The 14,321-nt window shown below is 48.2% G+C and overlaps 3 protein-coding genes across 6 annotated transcripts; 2 read left to right on the plus strand and 1 right to left on the minus strand.

The window, feature by feature from the left end:
- On the plus strand, nt 755–6,340 carry LOC8059482 (serine/arginine-rich splicing factor RS31). 3 transcript variants are annotated; one of them, XM_021447457.1, is made up of 6 exons: nt 755–905; nt 1,027–1,233; nt 4,156–4,268; nt 4,387–4,616; nt 5,400–5,751; nt 5,940–6,340. In XM_021447457.1, exons 2-5 carry the CDS (start codon nt 1,128–1,130, stop codon nt 5,749–5,751), a joined length of 801 nt encoding a protein of 266 aa, XP_021303132.1. In that variant the 5' UTR covers nt 755–905; nt 1,027–1,127; the 3' UTR covers nt 5,940–6,340. The 3 variants fall into 3 exon arrangements, with proteins under 3 accessions (XP_021303132.1, XP_021303143.1, XP_002465986.1); XM_021447468.1 differs by having other exon boundaries at nt 792–905; nt 1,030–1,233; XM_002465941.2 differs by lacking the exon at nt 755–905 and having other exon boundaries at nt 913–1,233.
- LOC8059483 (pentatricopeptide repeat-containing protein At3g53170) lies at nt 6,582–9,114 on the plus strand. 2 transcript variants are annotated; one of them, XM_021447452.1, is made up of 4 exons: nt 6,582–7,091; nt 7,198–7,804; nt 7,895–8,295; nt 8,384–9,114. In XM_021447452.1, the coding sequence occupies exons 1-4, from the start codon at nt 6,759–6,761 to the stop codon at nt 8,411–8,413; spliced, it is 1,371 nt and encodes a 456-aa protein (XP_021303127.1). In that variant the 5' UTR covers nt 6,582–6,758; the 3' UTR covers nt 8,414–9,114. The 2 variants fall into 2 exon arrangements, with proteins under 2 accessions (XP_021303127.1, XP_021303123.1); XM_021447448.1 differs by having other exon boundaries at nt 6,587–7,091; nt 7,198–8,295.
- Nucleotides 9,355–11,396, minus strand: LOC8059484. The gene has a single exon (XM_002468604.2). The coding sequence runs from the start codon at nt 11,249–11,251 to the stop codon at nt 9,737–9,739; it is 1,515 nt and encodes a 504-aa protein (XP_002468649.1). The 5' UTR covers nt 11,252–11,396; the 3' UTR covers nt 9,355–9,736.

Below are 14,321 nucleotides of genomic sequence, written 5' to 3' on the forward strand. Positions count from 1 at the left end.
AGCCCAAGTCCGGGCACATGTGTGTCCGCCCACCACGTACTACTACTAGACTAGATACCACTCCCACACCGTACCAGATGACGATCAATCATGCATGCAGAGATGATCATGCACACTGATGCAGCGCGTGGAGAAAAAAAATCATGCACTCTGTGTGAGTGTGTGGCCTTGGTCTAACTAGCTAGTTTGGAATATTTCTACAGTAGTTATTATTTGAAGAATATTTGAAGGTGAGGACAAGTGCTAGCAGCTAGGAGTAGCTAGGTTGTACGTAGGCCGCGGCCGGTGACTCCATCATCGTCTTTCAGTTCAAGCTTGGAAATTGGAACCACTTCCGAGTTCCAACACTCGGCACCTAGCTACAATGTGCTGTGCATGCATGCCCATACAAACGCAAGAACAAACAATCAAACCCTAATAATAAATATAATGATTTTTTTCTGGGTGAATGAAAGGGAAAAAACCGTGGGTAATTGCTGGGGATTGATGCTTATACAATTGAGAGTGCATATGCAGTAGCAAATAATCAGCAGAAATAGAGTTTTACAGAAAAACAAACAAACAAATAAATAAATAGTAAATATTGATTGATGAAAAGATGTCTGGAGGTGCCGGAAAGATTGGGTTTGGGCTGGTTCAAGATCTTGAATTTGGCCCAGATCCTACCGAGCTGCAAGGCCCGGCAGACATGGGCCCTATAAACCCGGGGACAGTAACCTGAGCCAGACGGGCCTGTTTCCCTCGCTCACATCACAATCCCATCGCTGCCAAGTTAATTTTTCACCGCTGCTTCTACCGTCGCGTCGTCCCTTCCGACCGCTCGCTCCCTGGCCCTGCGCCCCTGTCTCTCCCTCCCCCTAGGGTTTTTACCGCACCCGCTTCCGACCCGTCGGCGTCAGCCGCAGGTCGGTGCTCATCGCCCTTCCGAACCTGACGCTTTCCCGGTGTTCTCGATTCCTCTCCATTGGAGTTATTAGTCCTCTCGATCGATTGATTACCCGGGGGGCGCCCTTTCGATTTTTGCAGCGGTAGCGTAGCCGGGCTGCAAGGGGACAACGAGGGTTTTGGGACGGACGGCGGGAGATTCAAAGTGCTGTCACGAAGGAGGCAGCGGAGAGCCGGAGACCATGAGGCCGGTGTTCTGCGGCAACTTCGACCACGACACCCGCCAGTATGACCTCGAGCGCCTCTTCTCCAAGTACGGCTCCATCAGCCGGATCGACATGAAGACAGGTACTCGATCTCTCTTCTTTACTTGCCTGGCGCTTAAATTCAATAGAGAGGGAATGCCGCTTGTGTCTGATAATAATCAATGTACTAATTCTGCATGTCCTGAATCCAATCCAATGCTAAATGCAGTACCTGGAGCCTGGAGCGATAGTTTTTTTTTTGTGTGTGTGTTTTTTAGTGCGCTATGAATATCTGTATCCTACCAGCACCCCCAGCTAGTCTTAACCAATCTGTCCGCACTTGCACGGCAGTATAAGGGGAATGCAGCATGTCTGGTCATCAATGCAAATGCCTATTTAATGAAATCCTAATTCTGCTTGTCCTGAATCTAATCTGAAATGCTGAACCTGGAGTCAGGAGCACTAGTTTGTATTTGTGTTAATGAGTGTGCTGTGAACATTTGTATGCTAGTAGAATCCCCCAGCCAGTATTGCGCTAGATCTTGCTTGTCCTGAATCTAATCATAAATGCAAAACCTGGAGTGAGGAGCAATAATTTGTATTGAGAAAATTTGTTCTATGCCGTTCAAACTTGTACTTGTGTCTTATGTGCCGTTGAAAAATATGAGTTTCCTTCTATGCCATGGCTTTTAAATTTTGCCGTTGCCATTAAATTCTGTCCAAATTCTCAGTTACTGCATCTGCATGCCTGTTTATTTCCTCCGTGTAACTTCCGTGCCCGTACGCTGCACGTGTTCCTTCAAGAAAAAAAAAACTAGCCATCCATTCACATGCCCGGGGCTCCTATGCCGCACCCATAGGCCTCCCGCTCCACACCGCTGTAACCCTCCCGCGCCGTGCGCCCACGAATTACCACACCACGTTTGGCCAATGGAATTAATCTACTTGCTTGTCTATACAGCTACTTGAACACTGACAGCGGCAGCATGCACCCTGCTGCATGCGCAGTCATGCCGGCGCTGCTGCTGTTGCCATTGCCAGCCACTTCTTCGTGGTTGCTCTGTACCAGGTTGAATAAACTCGTGCAGGAACTACGAGTGTGGTGTGGGAATGGGATGAAGCGGTGCTGGTGCTGGTGCCCGGTGTCCTGCACATGTGCCCGCACGTCATCCCTCTCGGTCTGCGACCAACAGGGCCTGCAAGGAGGCAGGAGCGGCCTGCTGCGACTACTAGGACGAGGCAGACGGCGCTTTCCGGCACTTCTATGCCTGGCTGTGGTAGAACCCGTGGAGGTAGAGGCATACAGAGCGGGCGCCAGAGGGGTTGAGGGAGACGAAGATAGTGTCCACCTGTAAGGGCCCTCTTCCTTGGGGCTGGTTGGTGGCGGCGGCTAGGGTTGCAGGGGATGATGGCGTCGGGCTAGGGGGGAGTGGGCGGCGGCAGGGGGCGCAGAGAGAGAGAGAGAGAGAGGAGATAGGAAAGCCTGAGGCTATTCTTTTCTTGCCTTCGGATGGTTACAATGCTCCTATATTTAATTATTTATAGTCCTGGATAGACTTGCATCTCAAGTAAATTACTATCAAATCCCATCTAATATTATTTCCTAGGTTGATCCTTTTTCTATTCTTTAATATATTCTAGATTCTCCGAGATGTGGGTGTTGGCGGCGTGGCGGTTGGCCACCCCACCCCTGGGCGCACCCCTCTAGAGGCGCGGTTGGCAAGGGTGTGGCCGGCTTGGACCCCTCCTGGGCCTGTAGCACCTCCTGGGCCTTCCATTAGGTGTATGACACCACTGGCTGGTCACGCGTTCGATTTGCCGGTCGCGCACGCACCATCATGTGGGCTACCTCCGTTGGCCTCATGTTCACCGCCAACATGCACACGCCACGCTTTTGAGCACACCGGTTGCCTCTCCTCACCACACGCCCACACACGCACACCGCGCATGCCACCACTGCAGTCCACCTCTTTTCCCTGCACGTTGGCCACCCACCTGCGCGCGCATGGCACCACCGCTGATCACCTCACGTCCTCACCTCTCCCATGCATTCGCCGGCTGGCCCGCTTTGCCGGCGTGCTGCTCAGTGCTTAGCGTCCACCTCCAACATTCTAGGCTGGAACAGGCCACAGTGCTCCCCCACTTAACGGTATCTATTGCACATAAGGTGTTTGTGCTATTGCTCTGGGGGAGACTCAACAGTGAGGACAGGGTTTTAACAGAAATTTGGTAATAGTGGCACACAGGAGAAGCAAAATTAGATACTGATGGCAATGAAGGGAATGCATAATTTTCAGTGGCATTGAAGGGCTTATAAATTCCAGTGGCATTGAAGAAATTTTCCCCGGAACCCGACGGAGGTGGCACCCATGGCGGTGGCAGCTTGGTCGACGGCGGCATCTACGACAATGGTGGCAGCTTGGCCGACGGCGGCATCTACGACAACGACAAGCAGTGCACCGCTGCAGTAGCCAGTGTTTCTGCAGCCGGCGGCATCGTCGCTGCAGGCTGCGCACCTGCCGTCCAGCAGCAGCCTGGAGTAGAGACGAGACGGAGGGAGGGGCTGGGTCGTCGTTATCAGTATTCAGTGGGGGTCACACGGCGGTGTGGCCCTATGGCTGAGAGCCGCAAAGATGACGGCTCCGATTAGGTGATTACGCAGGGATGGCAGGGGTATCAATTTTGTATGGTAGTGTATCCGATTACATGGGACCTGATTACGGTGAAGGTGGAAACAGACGTGATTTTACGTAATCGCTTAACACCGTAAATAGATTATGTTACATGGAACCGACCCAAACACTTTCTTATATGGTACATGTGCATAGTGCAGTTATCTCCTTGGTCCTTGCTATACCACAACACCTAATCATCCAGTGCACATGTTTTCATGGGGCATGTGCATGTTTGCAAATTTGTTTTGTTTTTTTTACTTTTTATTGTGTTATGTACTAGTAGTTGTGGTGGGGCCAAGGGAAATCCTGGAAGTCACTTCTCAATTTCTCTTTCAATATATCTGTTGTAGGCTATGCTTTCATTTACTTTGAAGATGAGCGTGATGCAGAGGATGCTATAAGGCGCCTCGACAACGTGTCTTTTGGTTATGACAGGCGCAAACTCTCTGTAGAATGGTCCAGGGTAATTTCTTGTCTATGGCTCTATGCCTGGATATATATTTTTGTCACTTCCATTTTCTTTATGAGCAACATTTCGTAAATTTATTATTCGCAACCATTCATTTCTTTGATTTGTTCAGCAAGTTGAACCAGTGCCAAAGAGCCGTGATAGACCTACTGGGGATGTAAAGCCAACGAGAACCCTCTTTGTTATCAATTTTGACCCCATGCGCACTAAGGTTCAAGATATCGAGAGGCATTTCGAACCTTACGGCAAGATTGCCAACATTCGCATTCGAAGGAACTTTGCGTTCGTACAGTATGAGACACAAGAGGAAGCTAGTGCTGCTGTCAAGAACACTGACAAGAGGTATTATTATCTTACCACTAGGCATCCTTCTGTCGTTAGTGTGTTGTTGAGTTGCTGCTGCTCCCAGTCCCATGACAATTATGTTTCATGCCTCACATGTATCTGCTTCTGCTTCTAGATTATAACCAGGCATTCTTTATTTCTTTTCTTTTCAATATAACAGATTGTATCCCTTGCTCCTGGAAATGTTTTACTTACCTTTGATGATGGTTTATTGGTTTCTTATGCGTAAATACCACATTAAGTTATGCACTTACCTTAATGGTTTCTTACTTAGTTGTTTGACAGATCTGATTTATTTAGTAAGTTAGGTTAGTGTCAACATGGAAGTGATAAATACATAGCATCGGCCTATGCCCTGCAGGATATCTGCATTTGTGGCCATCTTGAAGTGATATTGTTCTTCTTTTGCATCTTTTCACTCGATTCTGATAGCCATTTGAGATATTGCACATGAGTTGTTTCCTTTTAATGGAATTCAGTTTGTAGGGTCTAAGATTTCTAGAAGTTTTCACAGAAGTGCCTCCATTTTGTTTCTTTTGTCTCACGTCAGCAGTAAGATAGATTTAGTAGACATAGTGTTTCTTTCAGGAATATTCTGCTTTTTGTCCCTATAGTTATGGTTACTTCCCTAGCTTGATATATCTAAAATTGACTAGTACCAAATTTTTTAAGTGGCGCCTTGTCATGAATTCCTTGCCACAAGAGTTTAGCTGAACTGATTTTATTTACATTTAAAAGAATTCTCCTAATTGGGTGTTATTCGTTTTTGGTTGTCCACAGCACCATATTGGACAGGGTAGTGACTGTTGAATATGCCTTCCGGGATGATGACAGCGAGAGAGATGACAGATACGGCAGCCCCAAGCGAGGTGCTTATGACAGGCGTCGTGGTAACCCCTACTTGCGCTCACCTAGCCCAAGGTACCGAAGGGAGTACAGTCCAGATTATGATCGGCGTGGGCGTTATCCTGGGTATGATCGCCGTGACGGAGCAATGTATGAAAGGCGAAGCCCTGTATATGATCGCTACAATAGGGGCAGAAGCCCTGTATATGATCGCTACAACAGGGGCAGAAGCCCTGTTTATGATGGCTATGATAGGAGAGGAAGCCCTGGCTATGATCAATATTAGGTAAGCAAATTCCATGAAGTTATACGCTTTAATTGCAGAGTTAATATGCCGAAAGGCGAAGTAAAATGTGTTTGGTTTCAGTGGCATAACTTGAAAAGCGCATACTTCTTATCAGCTTGCTACATCTGATTCTCAATCATCTTTGAATTTTGCTTATAATTATAACCAGTGCTTGAAATCTTTTGTAGTCTGTGAGATTCGGAAGAACCTGTAAGAGGAAGAAGTGGTAAGCAACATGATTTTGCCATGCCAAGTATACCTGGATCAGCCGTGGTGTCGTGAGTGGTGTGGTGAAAGAGTTACTGTTCCAAGTATATCCGAGTGTTGTCATGTAACGTGATGCTGGTTTCCTGGTTCCCGTTGTTGATTGCAACAAAATCCCGCATCTCAAAGAAATTGGATGCATGGATTGCTTGCCATTGCCACCTTGGCTGCTTTTAAGTATAACCTGTGCTGCTGAAACTTGAAATGTAATGGTAGTCGACTGACTTATACACCGAACTTTTGCATTCCCAGTTTTTAGGGAATCCCCAGTTTTTAGGCTTGTGAACTGTTAACTAGTGGCGGGCATTCAGCTGTGTTCAGCGTACTCCTATTTTGGTTTTGTTTAGTTTCTTCCCCGTCACATCAAATTTTACACACATGTATGGAGCATTAAATATAAATAAAAACAAAAACTAATTATACAGTTTATCTATAATTTGTGAGATGAATCTTTTGAGCTTAGTTAGTTTGTGATTGAACAATATTTGTCAAATAAAAATGAAAGTGCTACGTTACCCGAAAACATAAAATTTTGGAACTGAACAAGGCCTTTGTAGAATGAGATTTGAATATTTGATGCCCAAACCAAACAAGTACGGAGAGTTAACATTTTGCGCGTAGAGCTTCGATCTGACGGCACACATCTCTCCGGCGTCCAGCAAATCCACGGTCCTGCTGAATTTGGCGTCGCGCCGGCGTCCGACCCTTATCGCCGTTTCGTTCGCGCACGTCAAGCTAGCGCCATGATGAACCTGCAGACGCCGCTCCCGCCCACCAGCTCGCCGGCCCCGGCTCCCCGCGCCAGCCGTGCGCCTGTCGTGCCTGCTGCCCGACGCGGCACCGGCCGCCGGCGTCAGCGGCGGAAACCGTCTTCGTCCCCGTCCACCCGCGTCGGCGAGGCCGAGCACGAGCAGCCGGACGCCCTCGCCCGCATCCTCCGCACCGAGGCCGCCGTCTCGGGCGTCTCCCGCAAGGCCGCGGCCGCGCGGCAGCAGTCCACAAACCTCTGGCCCCGCGCCGTCCTCGAGGCCCTCGACTCCGCCGTCGCCGCATGCCGCTGGGAGTCTGCCCTCGAGGTCCCCTCCTTCCCTGCGCTTTTCCCCCCCTTCTTCCCCGCGGAGGATCTTCTTCTCTCCTCTCCTCAACGATGCTTACCGTGTCTCTTGCTTTGCTTGCCGCTAGATCTTCGAGCTGCTGCGGAAGCAGCACTGGTACGAGCCGAGGTCGCAGACCTACGCGCGGCTGCTGATGATGCTCGGCAAGTGCCGGCAGCCCGGTCCCGCCGCCGCCCTCTTCAAGGCGATGCTCTCGGAGCGGCTCCGGCCGACGGCGGACGTGTACACGGCGCTCGTCGGCGCGTACGGCTACAGCGGCTTGCTGGACGAGGCGCTGGCTGCCGTCGAGCAGATGAAAGGCGCCGCCGACTGCAAGCCGGACGGGTACACCTTCTCCGTCCTCATCAATTGCTGCGCCAAGTCGCGCCGCTTCGATCTGATCCCTGCTGTTCTCGACGAGATGTCATACCTGGGGATCGAGTGCAATTCGGTTATCCACAACGCGATAATTGATGGGTACGGCAAGGCTGCCATGTTTGAGGAGATGGAGGGTGCGCTCTCCGCCATGCTTGAGAGTGGGAGCAATGTGCCGGACATTTACACCATGAACTCTGTCATCGGGGCATATGGCAACCATGGAAGAACAGATGAAATGGAGAAGAGTTACAGTGAGTTTCAGCTGATGGGTGTTGAACCAGATACCAAGACGTTCAACATCATGATCAAGTCCTACGGTAAGGCTGGCATGTATGACAAGATGATGTCGATATTCAGATACATGAAGAAACGGTTCTTCTCACCGACTGCGGTTACCTTCAACACAGTGATAGAGTGTTTTGGACGTGCTGGAAACATAGAAAAGATGGAGTACTATTTCCGGCTTATGAAGATTCAGGGTGTCAAACCCAACCCCATCACCTACTGCTCGCTAGTTAACGGGTACAGTAAAGCTGGGCTACTTGACAAGGTTCCAGGGATTATTCGACAGACCGAGAACACCAATGTTGTCTTAGATACTCCATTCTTCAACTGTGTGATAAGCGCATATGCGAAGTCTGGAGATATCAAAATCATGGAGGAGATGCTGCAGCTTATGAAGGAGAAGAAATGCAAGCCTGACAAAATAACTTATGCCACCATGATTCAGGCGTACACTGCACAGGGGATGGATGAAGCTGCTAGATTGCTGGAGATGGAAGCTGAAAGATTTGATAAAAGGTTGCTGGTAAGTTCCTTTCAAGTTTGACTGTGTTTTTAAGAGCTCATACTGATTATCCCATGTTGATTCACTAGTTATCATGTCCTTGGATCAGGGACCAGTTTCTGAGGTTGATGGCGAATAATGCATACAATAACTCCTCTGTGGACTAGTACTAATCCAAGGATGGAGAAAGATGTTGCGGTGCAAGAGGTGCTATGGGAGAACATAGCTGGGAATCCACAACAGGATCTGACCAAAAGGGTCGTGCCAATTGGATGCAGTCATGCAGACGGCAATGAAACCAGAAGTCCAAAACCCTTTCTAAATTCCTGTCCTGATAATTAGTTCTTTGGTCAGATAATCCATCTGTTTGGGGCTCATATTTAGGGTCGCCGAATTCGGTCACTATGTTGTCAGTTGTCACCAAGGCGACACATGCCGCTGTGCTGATCGCCCGACTCTTCTCGACATATTGGCATATTGCAAGTTGTAGCAGCTTCCAAGTGGGACTGACGAGGCTGGGGATCCTGAGAGCCTGAAGCGGCATGGATGACACTCAGATCATGAATAAATCGCGGAGGAGGCACTCGCAGGTCACGGGAGTTGCGTTGCAGACTTCGGTTGCTGATGAAGTGGTAAAACCGTAAAACCCTGCAAGGATCTCAGTTTGGAGTCATCACATTTGTCCATACTCACTGAAGGTGCTGATGAAGTGGTAAAACCCTGCAAAATGTAGTGTGCGCACAACCTTATGCGCTTTCAGCTTCATCAGGCTGTAAAAAAAAGGATGCATTCTTGTACGTTGTTGATCCATTATGTATTCAGATTTGTTTTTCACGTTTACTTTGGCCTTGTTTAGTTCGTAAAAAATTTCAAGATTTCCCGTCACATCGAATCTTTGGTCGCGTGTATAGAACATTAAATATAAACAAAAATAAAAACTAATTGCATAATTTACATGTAATTTGTGAGATGAATCTTTTGAAATTAGTTACTCCGTGGACAATGTTTGTCAAATAAAAACGAAAGTGGTACAGTAACTAAAAACCAAAATTTTTGCGAACTAAACAAGGCTTTGCAATGTAAAATAAGCAGAGTTCAAGCCATCTGATCAATGCATATTAACATGAACAGAGCAATGAAGTTGACATGGCCAGAGCCAGAGAAATCCCTGAACTAAACCTGGTCATTCCATCCAGGTTTATGAGTTTATTATCCCTCTGTACTCAAACCAATAACTTAAAACGAAAAGGGGAACATATATAAATAATAAATGTAGAAAAGGAAAAAAGAAAAATCACAGCTTGTCTCCCTTCTTCTTTTACTTTTATATCCTCCTTTTCTTCCTAAATTCTGGGCCTTCTTACACTCACGCCATTGGGCTTCCGCCATATTGGGATTTCCTTTCAGAAAAGTCCCTCCCAAATTCTGATCTAGCCATGTTTCCCGAGAGGAGATGAGCAGCTCAGCTCTTCTTCCACTCCTCGGCGGCGCCGTCGGTGCCCGCGAGGTAGGCCTTCTTCCTCCTCTCGGCGCGCGCGCAGGCGCAGACGATCGCAAAGCAGGCCGCGTACACGGCGTAGACACGCCAGTTGGCACGGGGCGCCTCCCCCGCCGCGGCGCGGTGGAAGACAGCGGCGTAGTAGTGCAGGCCGACGGCGAGGCCCACCACCATCTGCGCGAGGCCGAGCGCCTTGGCGGCGTCCCCATTGCCGTCGTCCTCGGGGGAGGCGGCGCCGGAGAAGACGGCGACGAGGTCCACCATCTGTAGCACGAGGTAGCCCATGAAGCCGAGGGACTGCGCGGCCTGCGTCCAGGCGTAGGCGGCCGGGGAGGCCGCGTGGAAGAAGCGCAGTGGCTCCAGCCCCGTGGCGGCCGCGGCGAGCGCGAGCGTGGCGAAGTAGATGGCGAGGTACGCCTGCGCCAGCAGCAGCGCACGGTGGAGGAGAGGCAGGTACGGGCCCATGCGCCGCACCAGCGCGGTGAGCATGAAGAGCGGCAGCAGGAGCACCGCCACCGACGCCGCGGAGGCGGCCACTGCCGCCCACCGGCCGCCAAGGATCGGGCGCACGCCGTCGGCGATCCCGGCGTTCGCCGCTGACAGGTACGCCTTGGAGTGGTGCGAGAGGCGCGCCAGGTCGGGCATCAGCGTCTCCTGCAGCCGACTGGGCAGGTCCCGGAACTCGGAGATGAGGTCGTCCGTGCCCTCCTCCGCCTCCTTGGCGAACACCACGTCCTCCTCAACCTCCACCTCCGCCGTTTCCGTCGCCGCCGACTCCTCCTTGCTCACGACGGTGGCATTCACCTTCGGCTTCGCGTCGGCAACCACCTGCGCCGCCTTCTTGCCGGATTTGACCGGCTTGGCACCGGCATCCGCGGTCGAATTGGCCGCTGCCGGTTTCTTCGCCTTCCCAGCCACGGCGGCAACCTCAGATTTGGCGCCCGTCTTGGGTGGCTTTACCGCCTTGGCGCCCGTCTTGGAAACCTTGGCAGGCTTGGTTGAATCGGCGCCCTTGGCCTTGGCACCAGCAGCCGCCGCCGCAGCCTTGTCCGGCTTCGGGACCTTGGCCTTATCCGCCTTTTCCGCCTTAGGGACCTTGGGGGCCTTGGAGACCTTGGCAATGGCGGCATCCCCACCCGCAGCCGCTTTGCCAGCAGGCTTCTTGGTGGTCCCTTTCGCCGCGGCGGCAGCGGCTGACTCTGGCTTCTTAGCCTTGGCAACCTTGGTCTGGTTCTTGGAAGCGGCGTCGCCGGCGAGCAGCTTCTTCTTGGTCTTCCCTGCCGCGGCCGTCTTGGCCGGCTTGGCGGCGGGCACCTCCTCGCCGTCGTCGTCCGCCAGCAGCGCCTTGCGGCCGCCGGAGACCTTGGGCTTGGGCTTTGGCTTCCCCGGCTCGGCGGAGGAGCAGAGCGCGACGTGGGAGCAGAGAAGCGCGAGCAGCAGGAGCAGCACCAGCACGGGCCGGCGCGGCGAAGGCGCCATTTTTGCTTTTGGGCAGGCACAGGCTGGCAGGCGGCGGGGACTTTGGGGGTGAAGAGAAAGAGAGGGAGAGTGCGGCGGCGCGGCGGTGGATCCGGAGTCCGGAGCCCGGACGGACGGGGCGGCGGCTTGCTATATATGGAGAATCGGGGCGGAAGTGTGTGCGACAGAGTGAGTGAGGAGTGAGTGAGTGGGAGGCGAACCACACCACCGGCAGGGGAGAAGAGGGATGGTCTTGGTTTGGTCCAGTTCCAGTCCCTCCCACTCCCACCCAGCCCAGCAGCTGGTAGCGTGAGTGGGAGGCGAACCACAGCACCGACGGCAAGGGAGACGATCTGGTGGTACAGCTGGTACAAAACACGTTCACGTGGTGCGTCTCCGTCTGCCATCGGCAAATGTCAAGCGGCCAAACTCTACCGTACCGCCCCGCGTATCCGTAGGGTACTAGCGTGGTAGGAGTAGGACGACGGGGGTTGAAAAATTGATTTAACTCAGGTCTTGTTTAGGCATTGTTTACTTCCACCAAAAAAAACCCAAAATTTTTCAAGATTTCCTGTCACAGCAAATCTCTAGACATATGCATGGAGTATTAAATATAGACAAAAATAAAAACTAATTGCACAGTTTGGTCGAAATTGACGAGACGAATCTTTTGAACCTAGTTAGTCCATAATTAGACAATAATTACCACAAACAAACGAAAGTGCTATCGTGTCACGAAATTTTTTCCTTCGCGAAGTAAACAAGGCCTTAGTTACTCTCAAAAAAAATTCCCGTCACATAAAAATATTATATATATAGATAAAAAATAATTATACAGTTTATTTTTAATTTGTGAGATGAATCTTTTGAGTCTAATTAGTTTATAATTAGACAATAATTGTTAAATATAAATGAAAGTGTTATAGTATCAAAATAATTTATAAATTATGAAATAAATAAATAAATATTAAAGTATACTTGATGATAAAATAAGTCATAACAAAATAGATCATATTTAGACAAAAAAGTTTGAATAAAATGGATGGCCAAATAAGATATCTAAAAGTAAAAAAACGACACTTTTTTTTAGGACAGAGCAAGTATATTGTTAGATAATAGACTTTTTTTTGCGAACAGATAATAGACAAAATATAAATTAATTAAATTTTTCTCTAATAAATTGTACTACTTATAAATTAGCCTTTATTAGTTTTTGTCAGATCATAATTAGTTAATGTTTTGTATCTTCAATAGGCCCTCATGTCTGTACTAACATGGTGTAATTTTAGAAGTACATTTTCATTTATGTTCCTTTGAAACAAAGGATCAGAAGAACCTATTATATTTCTATGGATTCCTATTTCCTAAGCGGTGTATAAAGCCACAAAAAATTTGGGGAAAAACTAACATCAGGTTTGACCTCATAGAAACTTTTCTTTTATGTGTAACCCTCTCTTGAAATTCCTGTATTTTTTATATCTAAAGATCACAATAAAAACGTTTCTACATTTTTAATTGGTAAGATACATGTGAAATCCTGTGCCTTTTCTAATCCATGTGTTTGAAAATCCTGCATTCCAAAAAGTCCTCGACAACGGTACTAGCAGTAGAAAATGGGAGATACTAATAGACAATTTATCACTAGCTAAAGAGGTACTCCCTCCGTCCTCGAAAGAATCAATTCCTAGGATCCGTATCAGTCAAACTTTTTAAAGTTTGACTAACTTTATAGAAAAGAGTAACAACATCTATAATATAAAATACATATTATATGAAAATATATTCTATGATGAATCTAATAATACTAATTTGATACTATAAATCTTAGCATTTTTTTCTAGAAATTTGGTCAAAGTCTAAAAAGTTTGACTTAGGACAACTCTAGAAATTGACTCTTTCGTGGACGGAGGGAGTACCGTTACGAATAGATAGCTCGTGGTCCACAACAATCATATCTGGTGGTTGATTGGTGATGATGGGATACATACATACATATATGTTGATTGGTAGTGACGCTGGTGATGGTATACACCATCAAGCCAGAGGCGGAGATGTGGGCGCAAGCCGGTGCGACTCTATCATGGAGTCTAAAATTATTTATTACCTCGAATAATGTGGATTTGAAGTCTAAATAAGACTTGGAATTTTATTTTTTCTACCTCTTTCTTCAATAAATATGCTGTCACATCAGTAAAATACCATAAATAATATGTACTCCCTCCGTACCTCAATTTGTTGACGTTCTGAGAGGAAGGTGCGTTTGCGTTTTAGTTGACGTCCTGGCTGGCTGCCGATGAGTGAAGAATGACCCGCTGCCCGCTTAGCTAAAAGCACAACGACCTGGCCATCCTAGCATTGCCTCAATTGTTGTATACAAAATACCCGCAGCCCTATTTAATAGGGATAAACATGGAAGAATAGCCTCTAATTAATGACTCCTTGGTAAACACAATCATATCTTAAACGTCAACTAATTCAGGTATGGAGGTAGTAATTAATTGTCTTGGACTCTGTGATAGAGTCTTGCATTGGAAGTGCCCTTAGTGAGTAGTAGCTTAGAACATCATGTAATCTAGGGAGGGTTGAGGCTTAGGCCTTGTTTAGTTCACCCCAAAAACCAAAAGTTTTCAAGATTCACTACCACATCGAATCTTTCGACACATGCATGAAGCATTAAATATAGACGAAAATAAAAACTAATTGCACAGTTTAACTGTAAATCACGAGACGAATCTTTTGATCCTAGTTAGTCCGTGATTGAACAATATTTGCCACAAACAAACGAAAGTGCTACAGTAACGAAATTCAAAATCTTTTCGCATCTAAACAAGGCCTTATATGTAATTCAATCTTGCCCCCTAGAGCGCCTAAAGGGCATGGTGTAAACAATTCTCCCTTTCTTAAATACAAATACGTGAAGATCTTTTGCGTGACCGAGAAAAAAAATGCTAGTGGTGATATACATATTTAGAGTACCATTACACGACTATACAAATAGTTAACAAGTCCTGGTCACGGCTTCAATTTGGCTTCAGTTTGGCTTCAGCTTCATGTTGTATTGTTTGAAGCAGCTAAATGCTGAAGCCAATGA

This window comes from Sorghum bicolor, chromosome 1, assembly GCF_000003195.3.
Source record: "Sorghum bicolor cultivar BTx623 chromosome 1, Sorghum_bicolor_NCBIv3, whole genome shotgun sequence".
In the NCBI taxonomy this organism is placed as follows: domain Eukaryota; kingdom Viridiplantae; phylum Streptophyta; class Magnoliopsida; order Poales; family Poaceae; genus Sorghum; species Sorghum bicolor.

What these genes read in the sequence shown, in the direction of transcription:
- LOC8059483 (XM_021447448.1), top strand. Translation starts at nt 6,759, where the DNA reads ATGATGAACCTGCAGACGCCGCTCCCGCCCACCAGCTCGCCGGCCCCG. An exon ending in GCTGGGAGTCTGCCCTCGAG is followed by an intron (nt 7,092 to 7,197) that starts GTCCCCTCCTTC and finishes GCTTGCCGCTAG; the next exon opens with ATCTTCGAGCTGCTGCGGAA. An exon ending in GATTTGATAAAAGGTTGCTG is followed by an intron (nt 8,296 to 8,383) that starts GTAAGTTCCTTT and finishes TCCTTGGATCAG; the next exon opens with GGACCAGTTTCTGAGGTTGA.
- LOC8059482 (XM_021447457.1), top strand. Translation starts at nt 1,128, where the DNA reads ATGAGGCCGGTGTTCTGCGGCAACTTCGACCACGACACCCGCCAGTAT. An exon ending in CCGGATCGACATGAAGACAG is followed by an intron (nt 1,234 to 4,155) that starts GTACTCGATCTC and finishes TATCTGTTGTAG; the next exon opens with GCTATGCTTTCATTTACTTT. An exon ending in GTCAAGAACACTGACAAGAG is followed by an intron (nt 4,617 to 5,399) that starts GTATTATTATCT and finishes GGTTGTCCACAG; the next exon opens with CACCATATTGGACAGGGTAG.
- LOC8059484 (XM_002468604.2), bottom strand. Translation starts at nt 11,251, where the DNA reads ATGGCGCCTTCGCCGCGCCGGCCCGTGCTGGTGCTGCTCCTGCTGCTC.